Source organism: Adiantum capillus-veneris, chromosome 28 (genome assembly GCF_014529385.1).
Source record: "Adiantum capillus-veneris isolate H3 chromosome 28, ASM1452938v2, whole genome shotgun sequence".
Lineage (NCBI taxonomy): Eukaryota > Viridiplantae > Streptophyta > Polypodiopsida > Polypodiales > Pteridaceae > Adiantum > Adiantum capillus-veneris.
This window is the reverse complement of record NC_140958.1, coordinates 15298386-15318898: the sequence shown is the minus strand read 5'-3', so window position 1 is coordinate 15318898 and position 20513 is coordinate 15298386. Positions and strand designations below refer to the sequence as shown.

The 20513-nt window shown below is 41.9% G+C and overlaps 1 protein-coding gene across 1 annotated transcript; it reads left to right on the top strand.

The window, feature by feature from the left end:
• Positions 1–4805: 4805 nt before the first annotated feature.
• On the top strand, positions 4806–19699 carry LOC147420092 (uncharacterized). The gene is made up of 3 exons (XM_086504487.1): positions 4806–5033; positions 5127–5228; positions 19676–19699. The coding sequence occupies exons 1-3, from the start codon at positions 4806–4808 to the stop codon at positions 19697–19699; spliced, it is 354 nt and encodes a 117-aa protein (XP_086360613.1).
• Positions 19700–20513: the final 814 nt, after the last annotated feature.

The window sequence follows — 20513 nt, the reverse complement described above, 5'->3', positions numbered from 1 at the left end:
ATAAGACGAAGAATGCCAATAGACTATTAAATTTGTTGTCCAGGTTATAAGATTTTTATCCTCATTATGAGTAGTGACGAGGATGTGGGACCGTCCAACCAAAACACCTATCTCTCAACGAGGGTCTTATGTCCTTGTAATCAATGCAAGCATGCTGTGCGACGGACAAAACGTGTTTCTTTGTAGCACGTTCGCGAATTTGGCGAGTTCGATCCATCTATTATAGATCGAGTTGTTGCCAATTATAACTCGTCGGACTCTGACGCTGGCCAACAAGCAGCAATCTTGCAACCCAATAGACGTGTTCGCAGGCGCTTTGGTCAAGCAGCATATGTGAGGCCACAAGATGTAGCCTCTGACAACTCGGGGGATGATCATGCAGAGCACATTCCCAACGAGGCAATGTTTGAGCCCGAGATTGATGAAATGATCGAGACAATCATGGATTCAGAAAGGCTTATCTATGATGATATGAAAAGTGAAGCCGATACGCCATTGTATAATGGAGCACGTATATCTAGATTGAAAGCACTCCTGGTTCTTCTCAACATGCAGGCAAAGTTTGGATGGAGTGACACTAGCGTCACAGCGCTTTTCAGGTGATCTATTACAATTAGTTTACTTTAATAAAACTCTAAATGTATAATGATTTGATAGATTTTTACACGACTGTATCGTATTTTTATGTTGTGTATATTGCTTAAAGAGCACATACTACCAGCTGACAATGTGATGCCAGATTCCCGAGATGAAGCAAGAAAGATTTTGCGAAACTTGGGGATGGATAATTCTATCCACGCTTGTCCTAATGACTGCATTCTTTTCAGAGGGGAATACATAGACATGGAGAAGTGTCCGAAATGTGATTCCGAAAGATATCGAGTAAATCTCCATGGGACAAAAATTCCACAAAAGGTTTTGCGACATTTTCCTCTGCTTCCTCGCATCAAGCATTTCTTCGAATGTAAGTCCATGGCCGCCCTAGCATCATGGCATGAGGAGAATAAATCTTCGGATGGTGTGCTACGAATTCCTGCAGATTGCGCAGCCTGGAAACATATAGATGGAACATGGTCGGATTTTGCCAGGGAAGCTCGAAATTTGCGCTTAGGCTTGGCTATGGATGGCGTAAATCCATTTGGTCAAAGATCAACATCTTACAGTGTATGGCCCGTTGTCATCGTCAACTACAACATTCCCCCGTGGTTGACTACGAAGAAGGGGCACCTATGGCTAAGCTTGATTGTGCCAAGGCGATATAAAGTGGGGAATATGGATGTGTATCTTCGTCCACTATTGGAAGAGCTACAACAATTGTGGATTGGCATAGAGGTGGTGGATATGAGCCGACACACAGGACGACGGAATGCTTTGATCAGAGGCATTCTAATGTGGACCATGCATGACTATCCCGGGCTAACAGAATGCTCAGGTGATCTATTGACACTCCTCACTCAGACACTGTAAATCTTTTTTTTTCCCATAGTTGATCTATTATCATGTGTATACATGCAGGGCTTCAAACAAGCGGATACAGAGCATGTGTCACATGTGGACCTAGACTGAATGCACGTAGGGCGCCCTCACTGAAGAAGCAAATCTACGAAGGTCATCAAGCGTATCTTCCAGAGAATCATGTGTTACGCGACGGCTTTTTGGGAAGAGAGCCACCAAGGATGTCTGCACAAGCATGGTTAGAGCAGAAGGAGATGTGCGATGACGGATTGCCTCCAGGGATGAAGAGACTATCTCTATGGTACGAGTTACCATACTGGCCCCGACTCATGATCAATCACTTGCTCGATCCAATGCACATATTCAAGAATGTGGGTAATCTACCATGGGACCATCTGACCAGTAAGAAAGATACTTTGGGAGCCAGAGTTGACCTTAGAAATGTGGATCGTATGGAGCAATATTGGCCGCAAACAGCGTCTGATGGATCGATAAAACTCCCTAAAGCACCATGGATTTTCACAGGAGCCCAAGAACGCAAAGTAAAAGAGACCATTCGATCTTTGCGGACCCCCACTGGCGTAATGCACTCACTCCAAACATGTTTTACTAAAGAAGGAAAGCTTACCGGTTTGAAGTCACACGATTGGCATAAAATCTGTCAGGTACGTTCATAGTGGACTTTTATATCATTGCATAAAATGTGGACTTTAATATCATTGCTGCACATACTTTACAGTTTATTTTACCGGTTGCCATTGAGGGATGTTTGTCTCTCGACATCCGTAACACAATCTACAAACTTGCAAAGCTGGTGCAATGGATCTCACAAAAGGAGATCAACGTAGACTCCATACCATTCGCCAAACTAAATGCTGCGGAGCTTGTGTGCATGTTTGAAAAACATTTTCCTACTACCATGCTAACCATTCAGGTGCATCTTCTTGTTCACATAGTTGATGAGGTGGAAATACCTGGCACAGTTCATTCCAGATGGATGTTCTTCTTAGAACGTTTCATGAAAACGCTTAAGGGATATGTGCGTCAAAAGGCACGTCCGAAGGGTAGCATGGCAGAAGGTTGGTTGGTATCAGAGTCCCTAGTGTAGATTGGAGAGTGGCTAGACGGATTTGATAAAGCCCGGGACACGCTATGGCGAACCATAGATGATGAGCGCATATCTGGGATTGTCATGTGCAATCTCGGTGTTGAGAAGAAGATGACGGAAGATCTAGAGGCTAAAATCAACCGATTTTGCATGCTTCACAATCCAGTGATGCAAAAGTGGATTTCACAATATGAGGATGCAAAGCAAGAGCGACAAAGGGCACGAATCGAGTGGAGACGGGGAAGACGACCACCGATGCACTATCCGACGGTTCTGGAGAGCCTACCAACCTTCATGAGCTTAAGATGGTTGCACAACCAATTGAAAAGCACACAACAATGCGGTGACGAAGTGACTGAGGAAGAGTGGGAGTACTCTCGGGGTTGCGCGACCAAGGTAAGTTTGCAATGTACGACTAGCTAGTGACTTTATTTCTAAACGTTTGAACGGCCACTCATAATCTTTGTTCGTTGTAGTATAAGTCATACACAGCAGCATGGTGTAAAGGTCGACATTTTAGGGTGGAATGAATCGACAAAAAGCGTTTTACTCAAGATTGTGGAATCATGGCAAAATTTGAACAGTCTAGTCAACGACGTTCCTCTGATGCAGATCCTGTGGTGGCAGAACTCACTTACTTCAGCACGCTGCAAGAGATTTTGAGGATCGATTACAGAGGATTTTTTGTCGACTTATTCGACATGCAATGGTTCAAGATAATCATGGAGGGTCGCAACGCTACTGTGCGTAGAGGAGAGTCTGGTTTTCTTGAGGTGGATTCTACTAAGAAATGGACTGACCTAAGAGACACTTTCGTACTACCCGAGCATTGTGAACAAGTAAGTATGTAAATAGTTAACATCCCCCTTTTACAAGTTATGTGCTTGAAAGCTCTCATGTAAGTTATGTGGCTCTGGCAGGTAATATTTCATCCTACAAAGTCTACATCAAACTGGTGGTACGTCATAGAGGTAGCCCCTCGTAGTGCAAGGACATATGAAGGCTACCATGTGCCAATCACAACGGCATCAATGGAGGAGATCAGAGAAGATGCTCAATCAGAAGCCGCTGCGGTGGTTCCAGACGAGCATCAAGATGCTACTACTCTATATGGGGTGCATGCAGAGGAGCTACAAAATGAAACAGAGGATATGTGTTTAAACGGAGAGCTCTATATAGATATAGGAAGTTATGCTGAGTTATGCGAGGATGAGAGAGAGATCTCTTAAAGCCACAAATATTGTATTTGAACAATTTTGCTCCGTGTTGTAAAAGCTCTGGCTCTCTAAGTACCTTCCATGGTGTATAACGCTCTTTTCTACTCGCGCTCACATCTTTTGATTGAAAATTCTGAGTTTTCGACTTGCCTCTTCTATCACTCAATTCATTGCGTCATTGTATTTATATGCGTCATTACGTCATTGTATTTAATGATCTTTGCGTCATTGTCTACTCTATTCATTCAATATTAAGTTTAAATATTTGTGTGTTTAATGCAGGTATGGATGATGAGGAGTTTCTTTCTTCTTTGTCACCGCAGCAGAGACAGTGGTACGTGGAGCGTCATCGCTCTGGCGCATCATCGCGCGTTCCTACTCCATCCGCATCTCCCTCTATTTCGGAGCATTCGACGCGCTCCGAAGCTTCGGCGTCGACGAGACGAGCTTCACACTCATCTAGACACCGGCGCTCTAGTGGTGGCGGTGGCGGTTGTTGTGGGGATTCTGCCACCGATGCCTCCACACCGCCTCGTGTTCGACGAGGCTCTTTACCGTCCCCTTCTTTGCCCGCCCCCACACCAGCCACAACATCGCCATCTACGCCAGGTTTTGCACGGCTGACTGTTCCTAGCAGCTACACACCTCTACCTACTCCGCCAGGGGCCACCCCACTCGACACTCCTCGCTTCGGGGCCCAGACGCCGGTGGAGACATCTGACGTCCATACCCCCATCGACACGCCGCTAGAGACCCCTGCCGGGACACCCAGGTTCACGCGTCACCGACCAGAGGGCTTGCCTTACTCCGTCGACTTCAGCGGCGGCATCATCATGGATGATGACGGCAAGAAGGTGATCTCGCGCATGCGTGGTCTTTGCTCTCAGCTGTTTAGACACTACATGCTAAACAAATGGAGTGAAGTACCAAGTGATTTAAAAAACAGAGTCATCAGCATACTTCATGATGAGTTTCCCGTTCCAACACGGGATCAGCGCTTCAATGAAGACCTGATGAAGATTCGAATGCGCGAATACTGCAAACACAAGCGTTCCGAAGTGCAAAAAGTAATCAAGCATGGGTGGAATAGGCCAGATTGGCTGGCCAAAGAAGATTGGAAGAATGCGAAGAAAGCAGCGCGCGAGAATCCCGACAAGTGGAAGCAACAAAAGGATGCAGCCAGAGCGCGAGTAGAGGCAGGGAGCTCGCACCACTTGGGGAGCGGTGGATGGGCATCATTTGAGACCGATTTTGTAAGTGTTTTTGCATTGCTCTTTATGTTCGATAGTTTAGGGTTTATGAGTTTTTTAATTCTAACATAATGAATTCTTTGTATGTTTTGACAGTGGTCGATGACAGGACGTGATCCCACACCGTACGAGCGCGAGTACGCAGGCAGGAAGGGCTTAAACACCCTGATGGACATTCTCAGTTCTCGCGGCGGCATGGTTAGTATTAGGGTTTACTCTTTTCTTTTTTTTGTATTGTTTTATAAATGTCGTTATATGTTTATACTTACTGAAAGCTGTCTTATTGTCTTTTTTTGCAGAATCCGACAGATACGCCGCTTGGACGCGATGAGACGTCTGACTAGACAACGTCAGTTTAGCCGTAGCTAGATAGCATTAGTTTAGGGTTTCTCATAGCTTATGTATCATGAGACGGATTTTATACGTCTTTTTGAACCATGTATATTATTACATTTGTCACCGCAGTTCATTTTGCCAATCAATTCTTTATGCCTATGATGTTGTACAATTGTCATTATTATATTTGCCAATCAATTCATTTTGCCTATGATGTGTACAATTGTCAATTTTACGCTTGTCAATTTTGCAAACAATGCGTCTTGTGGGTGACTATTTTGGGTCTATTATCTACCCTTGCACTTTTTTTAAAAAGTGAATCAAGTACAATATGGTTGATGGGTGGCAGGGCATTCAATATCCTGTCACCAAAAAAAAAATTCTCTCGGGCGTCGCTATAACCGTCGCTATTTATGGCTCTGTAGCGTCGCTATAGACTTCTGTGTAAACGTCGCTATAACTGTCGCTATGACCGTCGCTATATAGCGACGGTTATAGTGACGCATATAGCGACGCTCTCGTAGCGACGCTATTAGCGACGGTTTTAGCGACGCCGGGGGTTATAAAAACCCAGTGTATTTCCGTCGCTAACAGCGTCACAAGAGCACACAACCTCTTGTAGTGATGTTTGACAACATAGGGGCCACATCACCTTTTTGCAAGTTTTCTTTGTGTGTTGTGTTGGTTGTCAAGGCTACTGTCATACATTAGGACCCAATCACCCTCTTCAATAGGTTTGGTCGAAACCTATGTCTTTTATCAAACCTATCTTTATTCTTTAGTCTTGCATCCTTCAATCGAGCTTTAGCAATGTCTATGTCTTCATGTCTTCTTTCCAATTGCCTTATGCGCAAAGCAAGTAGATTTTCCCTACTTACACCATCTTCCCAAGGTAACATGTTCCAAGTAAGAACTACATCCTCAATTGGCATGACTGGCTTCTAACCATACATCAAATCGGTAGGCATCTAGCCAGTCACCATTAGGAAAAGTTTGGACTCAAAAATGGGCCTTGTAAGAATTGTTGATGTGGCATAGCTTTCAAAAAGTGGGGATCGGTAAATTTTTTGCAAATAAGATCCAAACTTGTCGGAGGTTGGATATTTAGAATCTACTCTTCAAATGCTATCTATTGATATATAGCATGCATGTATCGGACATTGCCTTCATGTAGATCTAGAAAAAGGTGATTTTAGATTACCGTAACGGTAAAAAAACCTGGCTGATTGAAAAAAAATGGCATAAATTTCACAGAAGTCATCCAAACTTTTTGGACCTTGGCTCTTTAGAATCCATTTTTCAAGAACTTTCCAATGATAGGTCATATCATGGGGTTCTAAGCAATATTTAGAGGGGTCCACCGGGTTGCTTTCTTTTGTACAACTTTGATGATGTGGCACTCTTAAAAGGCCCAAAAATGAGTTCAAAATTTTCCTGGTAGCAACCTTGGCCACTCACGCATTCTACCTTTGCATGCCTTAGCCAAAGATTTGACAATAGGAGGATTTCCTCTTTCACTTTTCCCATTTCGCTCTGGATTATAAGCACAAGTCAGGGCTAGCTTTATACCAATTCTTATAAAGAAATCCCTTGCTTCATCTGCCTCTAACTCACCTCTATCAGCAACTATCTTTCCCACACAACCATAGCGGCAAATTACATCTTCAAGCAAAAATTTACAAACAGCTTCTGTAGTTTTTGTCCTCAATGCACGCCCTTCCACTTGGTTTGTCAAGTCTTCTCGTGCAAGTACCAAGTATCTCATTTTCCAAAGTCCTAAAGGCATTGTGACTAGATCAACAACCCATTTATAGTGCATGGCTAATGGGTATGTAGGATGCAATCCATCACGATGACGTACATTGGAATACATTTGGCATGTGACACAAGACTCTACAAAATCCGCTACATCCTTATACATTCCTTTCCACCAATATCTCTCTTTCACTTTGAAAAAAGTAGCCCATTCACCTCGATGTCCAGCATATAGGCTTTCATGAAGCTCTTTGATAACTTTGAGCTGAGTAGGCTTATCACATACTACTCGTAATGGAGTCCCATCTCTTCTTTTAGGATGTTTCCATAAGTAACCATCCCTCAAGAAGAATCCATATGCTTTCTTTCTGATCCTTTTGAATTCTGAGTCACTCCAATCATCTTGCTTTTGTAAAGTACTCAGGTAGCGACCTATGAGCAACCATTCACCCTCATAGAACTCCTCTGAAAAGGATTCAAGTGAAGATACAATGCATATATCATCACACTTTTCATGAGAAATTGTGTAGAATTTTGTGCCCACATCTTCTTCCTCATCAATCATATCATCCTCATCTTCATACCTTCCCCTTGAAAGCATATCTGCCATTGCATTATCTTTTCCTGCAATGTGATTCAATTCTAGGTTCAAGGACTTTATATAAGCAATCCACCTAAGCACAGCAATATCAGGAGTAGAGCAGCTTGCAATCATCCCTAGAAGTGGTAAGCAATTAGTATCCACAACTACAGATGCTCCAATGAAGTACTCTTTGTCACACTTTAATGTTGTAACCACCCCCCATAACTCACTTTTTACCTGTGGATATGCTCTTTGGAGAGAGCTTAGAACCTTGGCCCCAAACCTCACCACATACCTGTGTTTCTCTTCATCTTCTTTTCCTACTGCCCATCCAATTCCCGTTGGACTAGTGTCCATTGTCACAATCACTGGTCTTCCATACTCATAGTCAATCTTCCTCAAAGTTGGTGAAGACAGCAACAATTGCTTCAACTTCCTCATAGCTTTTACATGTACATCATTCCATTGAAACCTTTGATTCTTCCTTAGCAATTATAAAGAGGATCTGCAACATGTGCATAATGTGGAATCCATATGAGATAGAAGACACATGCACCTAGAAACCTTCTCACCTCTGTGATATTTACGCATACTTCCTTCATCCTCTATATTGCATCCACTTTAGTTGGACAAGGTCGGCGGCCATGAGGATTACAACGATGTCCCACTATCAATATTTATGCAACCCCAAACACTGACTTTTGCCCAGATAATGTAAGGTTCACTTCTTCCAGCCTTGTTAAAATTCTATCACAACAATCATTGATGTGGTTTGCTACATATTTACCGCACCCCCTTGAATCTAGAGCCTCATCGTTTTTAGCTAAGTCGCATCCTTTGATTGGAACGTCATCAAGAAAAGGCATTGTAATTTGAGGTATGAAGTCACGAAGGACTTTGTTCATACCGTTCATCATGTGCGCAACCGAGTTGGTTGCTCCCTACGGTAAGGTGCACATCCTTACCAAACCCAAGGGTGTTCTCATGGTAGTCAAGTCCCTGCTTTCCATTGCTAGTTGGAACTGATCATACCCTGAGTACAAATCCCCCATAGAATATATTGCCCTTCCTGCAAATGCTTCTGCAACTCATCTACAATTGGCCATGTACCCATATTCCTAATTGTGACTTTGTTGACAGGCTGCATGTCTTGAATGAAGCGTAGAGCTCCATTTTTCTTTGGTACTGTGAACCATCTGCTTGAGTAGGGGGCACATGAAGGCTCCAAAATCCCTATCTTTATCTTTTCATTGAGTAAATCTATAAGCTTTGGCAAGAGTGCTTTTGGCACTAGAATTGTTCGTAGATTCTAAGGCACATGAGATATAGTGAATATTACCATTGGTTCGACTATATATAAATCCACACACCCTATCTCATGCGGCTCAAATGCAAAATCTTTTCCATGTTTAGAGAGTGTCTGTTCAAAGCATTTTCTTTCAATATCTGTCAAGGAGTCATTGCCTCCAACTTTTAACATCTTCAATGACTCTTGCGTAAACTTGTGTCCAATTCTTTTTGGATCTCGGAGACTAGGTTGCAAAGAAGCATGATCCATCATTTCCTTGCAATATGTAGGCAAAGGCAATGCCACTAGTTTCACCTTCGTTGCTATAGTTTTGTACTTCGTCTCCACTCGCACTTCTAGATATTTTTGCACATTGAAGAACTCCTCATCTTTGAAAGACTCAACGATTCTATACATGTCCATAGAAGCTACTTTTACAAGGTCATTTCCTTGTTGAAAACTAGAACTTGTTATAGCATTGAGATCACCCATAGTATCTACAAAATAAACCTCCTCAAAAACACCTGAAATGTTCTCGTCTTCATCTAGCAAATTATGGTTTTTGTATTTTCTCTGTACTCTATTTACATATTGTTTTTGTCCTTTCTTTAAATCTCCAAGCATTGTGAAAGATACTGATCCATCCTTTGCTACTAGGGTACCTTTAGAAAAAGCTTCGTCTCCCTTCGGATCAAGTGAGAACCTTTTCTTTCTGTACCACTGCACTCCCACTTTACAATGGTACTCGGGCAAAACCCCTCATCTCCCTTTGATCTCGAAACTCCTTGCTTGGTTTTGGAAGAGAATGGTCCCTTAAGCTATCACGATTTCGCTCATGGTCAACGCAAATTATCAAGAATTGAACAGCTCGTTTTCCATCTTTGCTTTTGACCCTGGCATAGGTAGATCCATCATCCAACACTTTTGTCTCCATTCACACTGCGGTGATGTATGGTTGTCCAAGGATTAGATGATAGCTTGACATCTCTTGAACAAAGAAATTTTGCTCACCTTTCACATCCCCAATGGTTACATTAACATTTGGACAAGAACCATAGAGATTTCCGGATGAGTTGTTTGCAGCCCTAATCATCCACCCATGGTCAGTATCAATTGGCCACTTTCCCTTCATATAGAGACTCTTGGACATGAGGTTAATCTCCGAACCATGGTCTATCAAGGCCACATAAGTCTCCTCAAGATCTTCCACCTTAACCAAGGTTTCTGTTGTAGCCCTTGCCCAATGGTTTCTAGAATAGTGGCTCTTATGAGTGGCTTCGTCTTCATCTTCATCTTCAGATTTAACATACCTATTTCTGCCGCCCGAAGATTGATAGCAGCTTACAAAATTCTCTTCTTCATATGTTTGTTGTACTTGTATCACATGTGTCTTTGAAGCACTCTCTTCAGCCTCTGATTGGATAGACTCCATTAAAGCTTGTCGCTTCCTTCTTATGATATCAATGATTTCCTCGTGGAACTCTCTTTTTGCAATGCCAAGGACTTCTCCCAATGTAAACTCCACCTTGCTATTTAAGATCCTTTCCTCTAAAACTTTCTTTAAATCTGTGGCACCTTCAATATCTGATTGTAGCTTGTATAATGGGCTTTTTTCCTTGCTCTTTTCTTTATCTTGCTTCTCCTTTGGTGCAGCGTCTCCCATTGGTACTTCTTGTGATGGAGGCTCCCTTGCCATGGGCTCTTGAGAGGGACTCGGATCCTTTCTCCCTCCACCTCTAGTAGCCCTCTTTGAGGGGCCTTCATCCCCATTTTCTATCCTGCGTTTTTCTTCAACAAGTGCCTTGTTTCCTCGACACTTTGCAATGTAGGCATGCACTGCCAAGGCATCTACAGGTTCATTCTACCCAATCTCAAGACGGATACAATCTCTTGCTTCATGTAAGACTTTTTTAGTCAAATTTCCCTTCATATCTAACTCCATCGCAGATGACCAGACATCTTCACCATCCTCACTCACGTCTTCAGCATGACTTGACCAGCCTTTAAGCCAAATGCTGCTGCTTTAACCATTGAGATAGCATGAATGGTTTCCATGTCCTCAACTAGTTTTTTCATCCCTCCTCTGCCAAAGTTTGTCGCCAAGGGCTTCCCTATTTCACTAAGATGTATCTTCCCTTCTTTGAAGAAGACAAGATATTTACCCAAGGCATCTTTGAAGCTTTCATAGTCCCTTCTTGGATGGTCTGGGTTGTCACACCAGATGCACCTATTTACAAATCCCTCTCTGTTTTGAGGTCTTTGACTTGATGACTCTCCAGATGTTTGCCCCTTTTCTTCAAGCCTTGTTGGCTTTAATTTCAGCTTGTGTATGCCCTTCACAAGTTCTTCAAGAATAGACCCATCATCCTTACAAGCTACAATAGCAGGTTTTGGCTGCTTCTCAGTAATAGCAGGAATTGGAGCACCATTTTTCACCACCATCTTGTCTCTTCTGTGTTGTCTTTTTGCCAACAGGGAGACTGTAGAGTGCACAGGTGATGGAGAAGGTAGAAAAGAAGACTACACACACACACATCCACACACACACACACACAATCGTTACCCTGCAGCAGCCATTCAATGTGCTGCTCTCCTCTTCTTCACATTGAACTATTATCCAAAGTATATTTACAACATAGTATAGTCAGTGTCCGGTCGCTCATAGCACAACAGACATATTCTTTAACATCATATTCTTTAACACTCCCCCTCAAGCTCAGAATTAGCTTTCATATGATGGATTCCTAATGCTTCACGAAAGTAGCAAAACTTCTCCTTTCCAAGAGCTTTTGTAAATATATCCGCCGCAACTTGATCATTTGTCTTCACATACACCAAATCAATCTCACCTGCCAAAGCTTTTTCTCTAATGAAGTGATAATGTACTTCAATGTGTTTGGTGCGAGCATGGTAAACTTGATTCTTTGCCAACATGATGCTGCTAATATTGCCACAATATATAATGACACTGTCAAGATTGTCAAAACCAAAGTCTACCATAAGTATTCTCAACCATGACTCTTCACATGCCGCCAAAGCTGCTCCACGATATTCAGCTTCTGTACTTGATAATGCTATAGTTGATTGCTTCCTCCTACTCGAACTTATCATACCATTGCCAATGGAAAATACATAACCACTTGTAGATCTTCTATCCATAAAACCTCCTGCCCAATCTGCATCTGTGTAACTGTAAAGACAAAGCTTCCCATTCTTTTCATAAAACATTGTATAACTAATAGTGGCTTTCACATATCTCATAATCCGTCTCACTGCATCAAGATGACTTTTACATGGCTTTTGCATGAATTGACTCACAAAACCCACTGCATAACTCAAATCTGTCCTTGTTACTGTCAAGTAAATAAGACTTCCAACCATCTTGCGATACATAGTGACATCCTCAATGTAATGTCCATCATCAATCAACTTCACATTTTGATCAAGAGGTGTATCAACCGGTTTGCACGTTGTCATTCCATACTTCTCAAGCATATCCAACGCGTATTGTCTTTGTATCATCCAAATTCCTGATAAAGTGTCGACAATTTCAATTCCCAAAAAATATCTCAACTCACCAAGGTCCTTCATGTTGAATTCTCTCAACAAACTCTTCTTGACATGCAAAATTTGCTCATCATGACTTCCAGTGAGAATCAAGTCATCAACATAGATAACAATAACGACGATCTTTCCATCAACATGCTTCAAAAACAATGAGTGATCAGCAGTAGACTGTTTAAATTCAATCTTCTTCAAGAATCTGGTTATCTTTTCACACCAAGCTCTATATGCTTGCTTCAAACCATACAATGCTTTCTTCAACTTACACACATAATATGGAAACTCTAGATGTTGATAACCCTCTGGCTGTATCATATAAACTTCTTCTTCCAAGTCACCATTCAAGAATGCATTATCGACATCCATTTGTCGTAACTTCCAACCGAACATACTTGCCATTGCTATCACCAATCTTGCTATTGTCATCTTTGCAACTGGACTAAATGTCTCATCATAATCAAGACCTTTTGTTTATGCATAACATTTAGCAACAAGCCTCGCTTTATATCTTTCCACACTACCATCTGACTTGCACTTAACTTTGTATACCCATTTTGAACCAATTGCTTTCTTTCCACTTGGCAAGCGAACCAAATCCCAAGTGTCATTCTTCACAAGAGCATCCATCTCATCATCCGTAGCTGACTCCCATTCTGATTTTCCAATTGCCTCTTGAAAACATGTAGGCTCTTTATGTTGCACACGTGAAACCATGTATGCATAATGTGTACGCATGTAACCGTTGTATGTCAATCTATCACAACTGGATAACGCACCCTCTCTGATCTTCTCAACTGTGGTGCACTCCTCTCTTCAACTCTTGCATATGGGGGTACATATTTCTCAGCATGCTTACTGCCAGTTGTCCTCAAATGTGGTGAACCATTCTCTTCATCGAGGCTTTCATCTCCAGAACTCTCCTCAACCACTTTCTTCTTGCCTTTCTCGTCTTGCTTCTTATCTCACAAATGACCGCTCCATGGGTTGACACTTCCTGTACTCTCCTCTGCCATATGTGGTCCGGAAATAGTTCTTGTTGATGGTCCTGGCTTATAAAAAACATGACGCACATTCTCTTGCTCTTCATACTCATCTTCTATCATCACTCGCTTTGGTTTATACCATGGTTCATGCTCACAAAATCTGACATCTCTACTGACATAAACTTGTCTTGTCGTAGGATCATAGCACTTGTAACCTTTCTTTTCAACTGGGTAGCCCAAGAATATACACTTCACTGCCTTTGGCTCCATCTTCTTTCTTGCTTCATTTGGCACATGAACATAGCAAACACATCCAAAAACTTTCATGTAGGAAACTGTTGGCTTGATCCCATAAAGTCTCTCATAAGGTGAAATTTCATGAATGGCAGCTACTGGTGTTCGATTCATAATGTGTATTGCTGTATGAACTGCTTCAGCCCAATATGTTAATGGCATATTCATCTCATTCATCATGGCTCTTACAATCTCTGCTATGACTCTATTCTTTCTCTCAACAACTCCATTTTGTTGTGGTGTGTATCTGCAAGTAATATGTCTTCTTATTTCTTGTTCACGTAAGTAATCATCAAAACTGTGTGACATGTACTCTCCCCCTCCATCTGTACCTAGGCATTTAATTTGACAACCATTCTCTTTCTCAATTACCATAACTTTGAACTCCAAGAATACCTCAAATTCCTCTGACTTTGCCTTTAGAAAGTAAACCCATGTCATTCTGCTGTAATCATCCGTGAATGTGATAAAATATCGACAACCATTTGTGGTAGCATGATCACAAGGTCCTCAAATATCTGAATGAACAATTTCCAAAGGACTTTGGCTAATTCTCCCCCTCTTTGGAAATGGTAAACGAGATTGCTTTCTGAATTGACAAGCTTCATAAACATGATCAAAATTCAATCTGCCAAACTTTGGTAATCCATGTACAATTTGATTTGATTGCATATGCTTTAGTCTTCTAAAATTGACATGACCAATCCTCTTATGCCATAACTCTGCCCAATCATCTTGAGTGGTTGATTTGTTTGCATACATACCGCTGTGTAAACATGGATCTCCAGCTTCCAATGAGAACAAGCGACCTTTCTTTCTTCCACGTGCCAATATCTTGTCTGGTTTGCCTTTGTGAAACTCCTCTATGAAGCAGCCATAACGATTAAAACGTACTTGCAACCCTTGATCTGTCATTTGTCCAACTGATGCTAAATTATTTGTGATTGAAGGCACATATGGAACATCTCCTAATGTGTTGTATGTCCCGTCTTTTTCGAGCAATGGAACTGAACCAACATGCGTAATCCGATGCATAGTATCATCACCTATAGCGACAAACTCATCCTCTTCTAACTTCTCTTTTCTGTCAAACCATTCACCATGATATGTCATATGATTTGTGGCACCACTATCGAAATACCAATCATCTGTATGATGTGGCTCCACCATGCTTCCAACAACATGCTCCATAGGAAATAAATGTCCACTCGATCTATTGTCATATATATTTTGATCATGAGGATTGTATCCAACAAAGTTTCCTCCATGTCTGCCATAACCTCGGCCTCTTCCACCACGATCACGATTTTGATTTAGCCTTGTGTAACATTCTCTTTCAAAGTGACCATATATGCCACATCTGTTACAATATCCATCTCTTTGAGGATGTACAAATTGTCCACCTCCACGTCCACGAGGTCGGGCTCTCCCCCTGCCTCTTTGGCTGTAATCATTGTAACTTTGACTTTGTTGGTTTTGTCATTGACTTCTTCCAGCATTGTTTCCACGACCATAGTTTCCTCGTCCACCTCTATTGTTTCCACGACCTCTAGAGAAAAAAACCTGATCTCTGGAATTGTTATTTGATGTAGAAGGACCTGACTTGCCTAACTTCACCTCTTCTTGCAAACAAAGGTTTACTAACTCTTCAAAATCAGGCATGTGTCCTCGAACAGATATAGATGTATCCACTAACTTGTATTCCAGTTCCAAACCATTCAATATCACTGAAACTAAGTCATCATCTGGAACTTCAACATTAATTCTCGCAAGATCTTCCTATATTTGCTTTATCTCTGTCACATAATCTGATATGGATCTATTTCCTCGCCATACACAATGTAATCTTTGCTTCAAGTGAACTTTTCGTGGTTCTGTATTGGAGCTGTCCATGCTTCCTTTGGAGATTGAGCCTTCTTTACATGTGGTATAAAGAAGTCACTAATGCATAGTGAAATCCAATGCATCGCTTTCCTTGAATTCTCGATCCACTTCTTTTAAGCTTCTACTCCTGCTTGCCATGTTTTATGTGCTTCAACATTCTCTCTATTTGGTTCCAAGCCAACCGTAGGACACTCTTGTTCACCTGTAATGTAGTCCCATAAACCTTTGCCCATGATAAATTTCTCCATTCTGTAAGACCATATGCTGTAGTTCTCTCTGGTCAGCTTCTCTCCAACAATCTGTGTGACTTGAGTTGAACTTTCTGTCATCTTCACTCTCTCAATTTCTTCCAAAGGATTTTGATAAAATTTCGGCAGAGTTCCGTTTGTATTTGGACAATATCTCAAGTGACAATCTCAATCAAAGTGCTCATAAACACTGACAGAAAATCTCTCACTACCAAGGGAAAATCCACTAACTCACTTTGCCACAGACTGACTCAATACTATACATAAATACTCCAAAACAATGTCCACATGGACTTGTATGCAAATGCAATCCATACGCTGTCATGTACCACATATCCATACATCCACCTTCTTCCCATAGTCGTAAACGACATATGAGGTCTTTCACGGGGCCAGTCGAGGGTTCGCTCCAGTACCTAATCCACCTTGCCAAGGTACCAAAGCTCCCATGGCAAGGCTTCAAAAAACCTCACTCGACCCTCACAAAGGCTGCAGTTTTCCAAAATACATTAACCGCATATACATACATAACCACAAAGTACTCAATCTGACAATATAATTGCCTCAACTTCTTCCCAAAACCTTACATAGGCGGTTGTCCGTAACGGACCCACAACAACCAAATATAATCTTTGACAACACAATGACATGATGCAAAAGCTTTATGTCGCTCTCCAAAACCTGTGTAAATGTTGAATTCTTCACCTGTAACCTATAAATCTATTGTCGAGTGCAAAACTGGAAATCTCCTATGCTTGTGTGAGCTGCCTGTTTGCTACAGAAAATTGTAGATTTTGGTAAATATGAGTATGCAAATGCGTCCAAAATACTCAAAAACATAAAGATGGACTCCTGGATCACTGTATTCCGAGTTCGGGTGAGGGAGTTATGACCAAAAAACCTCTCTTTTTTGCTGTTTTCCAGAGCTGCGGAAATCTGTGTATTGACTGTAGCTCCTTAAACTGAGCTCTGATACCACTTTGTAGAGTGCACAGGTGATGGAGAAGGTAGAAAAGAAGACTACACACACACACCAACACACATCAAGACACACACACACAATCGTTACCCTGCAGCAGCCATTCAACGTGCTGCTCTCCTCTTCTTCACATTGAACTATTATCCAAAGTATATTTACAACATAGTATAGTCTGTGTCCGGCCGCTCATAGAACAATGGACATATTCTTTAACATCATATTCTTTAACAGACACTACATCTTGTACATCATTCCACCTTGTCTTCAAACCTTGCTCTGCATCTTTGTCTTCCAAGAGAAGCTCTAACTTTTCTTCAATTTCTTTGCCCGCTGCTTGTAGGAAAAGTTCTACCTTCTCCCTATCCAAGGAAGCTTGTTCAGTTTGTGATAGTTGAGCATAGCTTTGCTCAAACTCTCTGAGAAGCTCTATAGAGTACTCCATAAAGTAGTCTTCTTTTAGAGCAAGCTTGAATTCCTCCCAATTTCTTCCATGAGCATTTTGAATTGCCCTAATACGGTCTCTAATCTCTGGGACACAAACTAGCTCAAAACTTCGAACCATGTCTTCCTCACACACTTGGTTCAACTCCATTTCCTTCATATAATCTCGTAGATACTTTGTGATGTCCTTGCCATCAAACTGGTCAATTCTCTTCACAAAGGACTGTAGTGCATTTGTGGTTGAAATCTGGCTTCTTTTCGCTGCTTGTTGTTGCTGCATGTACATGGCAAATGCTTCAAACATCTGCATGACTACAGGATCACAGTGCATCCCAGGTGTCTCTTGATTTTCATCCATGGCTAACAAAGTGTCTAGATCAATTCACAAACTCCCACCCCAGCAACTTCGTGTCAGGTTCACCAAAAATGTCGGGGTGTGTGCAGTCTAGCTGGGAAGGTGCGGAACCTATGGCTGTGAGAGTTCATGATGAGAGTCACAAACACTTTATGAAAAAGAGTTTATGGAGAATCACCAACCCTCTTCCTAAAGATGGTTTTAACTCTAAGAGCGTTCGTGACAAAAATGTCACAAACCCTCTTTGCTATTGTGCTTGGAACGTGCTTGTTTTGGTAGTCGAGATTATGATGAAAGGACCATCAAATCACATCCAATTTTACTTTAAAAGAGAAATTAGGAACACTAAATGTTCAACCATAAAACCTCAATGCTCATACAAGCACAATTCTCAATCAAAACCCAAACCTCGTTGGTGGTATCATGTAGCCTCGCCCCCAATTACATAATAGTAGCATCAAACAGTTAAAACGAATACACAAGCTTCCACCTTCATGGCGACCATTTGCTGAGTTTGCAGAGATTTAAGAGCTTCTAAATTGAAGCTCACACACCATTTTGATAAGGGGAAACCCTAATTCACTCCCTCACAAGCTCAGATACAAGATTGCGAAGAGGAGGGACTGCAGCACACATAGATTGGGCAACCATGGAAGCTATTGAACAGTAGTGATAAATTGCAGGTTTTTTCTGTAAAAAGCCCCCTTCTCTCTCTTACCCATGGAATTATGAGCTAACGTGTCAAATTTTGGACCATTTTGCCACTTTGGACCAAAACTAGGCCATTTTCAGCTCATTTTTAACCCAAAAAATGTCATTTTTGATGCGAAAAATCCCAAACGGAGTCAGGAAAATCCCTAAATTTGTGTGATCACTCGCATAAGCATAAAAAGAATAGATAAGCATCATTTTTCATCAATATACCATTTTGGGTCACTTTCCATGCAATTCTGCAACGGCGCCTGTTAGTTGCTATTTTTGGCAGTTTTTGTTCGCATCAATCTTTGTAGGCGAGATGAGTGTGCCACCATGAAACACTTGGCCTATGTACATCGTCAAACCAAAATTAGGCGTCTTATCATTTGAAAAATCACGCAAATGAGCGACATCCAGGGCCACGACTCCCCAGATAGGTATGTGCATGATAGCGATTGCAGTAGCCGCTTTAGCATATATCACGATATGTACATTATTGTTTTTCTTCCCATGCATCGAGAAGTGTGAAAAGTGAGGTGAATGTTTTTATTTCACACTATATACGTGCCACGGCACTACATCGGGCATGAGCCCTTACACCCACAATCGGTCGAAACCGACCTCCACGAAATTGGTCTCTCTCTATCGCGCTGGCTTCGCCATGGCCCAAGGGGCAGTTTTTGTCACATAGCCGCCTTGAGAGGAGCCCCTGCTTGAGCTCCATCTCCTGCATCGTTTGCGCGCAGGCAGCTGCCTTGACCATTGCTGCAACAGTTATAGTTTTTTTAATTTTTTTATATATATTTTTAAAAAAACCCTCTCAACCTCTGCATGGTATGGTTCCCATAAGAGCTTTCTCCCATGGCAGAGACCTCTAAGCCAAGGGCTGGCAAGCTTGCACCTTCGTATGAAAGTCGAATAAATGCAGTCGGCAAGGCCAAGGTGCAGAATTTTTAGAAGTACAACCGAAGAACATGCAAGTCTTGATGAGGACACGACCTCTACGGGGGATTTTTCAAGGCTTCAGTTTCTACTCACGGAAGATCGACATTGCCCTTGTATGGGTGTTTGGCAAGGTTACAAGACAATGGTGATAGGTCCACATGTTATACACTCGAAGCATGGCTTCTCTTATACTTGACATCAAGCAAGGAACATCAACAACACATGATCTTAAGGTTTGAGATCCATTTTTTTAATTATGAGTTTTTTAGCGATATGCATGCTTTCATCTTGCAGGAAATAGATCCACCTCCAGGATGATCATGGCTACTTTGAACTGTTAGCAAGGCATGGCTTATTGTTCGCTTTGAGCAAGAGTATACAGATGCTCGGTATGGTCGCTTACCATTTAAGCCGCCAACAAGAGTCTCTCTTTCTCCATCTTTCACCTTTGGAATTTGAATTTTGGATGGGGCAAGCCTCCTATGACAATCTTAATAACCGGTTCCAAGATTACGGAAGCTCAAACACATCGGCCAATGGTCGACAAGGTCGACAATTGTACATCACTGGGACAACGGAGCAAGGCTCCATCCAAACATCAATTGTTACGGAGGCAAGACGTGTTGGTTACTGTACTTAATAAGGTCTCCCCGTACTTCAAGCATGGCAAGTAAAGGTTGCCTTAGTTTAGCAAGGGCAAAGTATGACAATTCATTCTTTTGATATTTTCACCGTGGACATTGGCACATGTACTTAATACCACGGGTAGCATCCAAAGTTGGGCTACTATGATATATCATGCATTGGCATGTGGGTGCAAAAGCATGGAGACCCAAAAATGTTTTGGCATCTCTCGGACATCGGCATGGCCGATTGCTAGACTTGCAGCAAAGGAGTTGCAATTTTGCTACAACATGGCTTCTTGGTTTTTACATCCCACAAGTGTATATGATCCATACACTCACTCACTTGAGCAGATTTAAGCGCACTACCAGCAACTTGGCCACAAGTGGGCGACAAGGTTAGTACATTTCAGGTTTTGTATGTTCTTGCCTATGTTTTACTTTTCATTTTGGAAAAGATTTCTCTGCTATGCAAAGCAAAGTGCTTGGGCAGACTCCATAAGACGCTG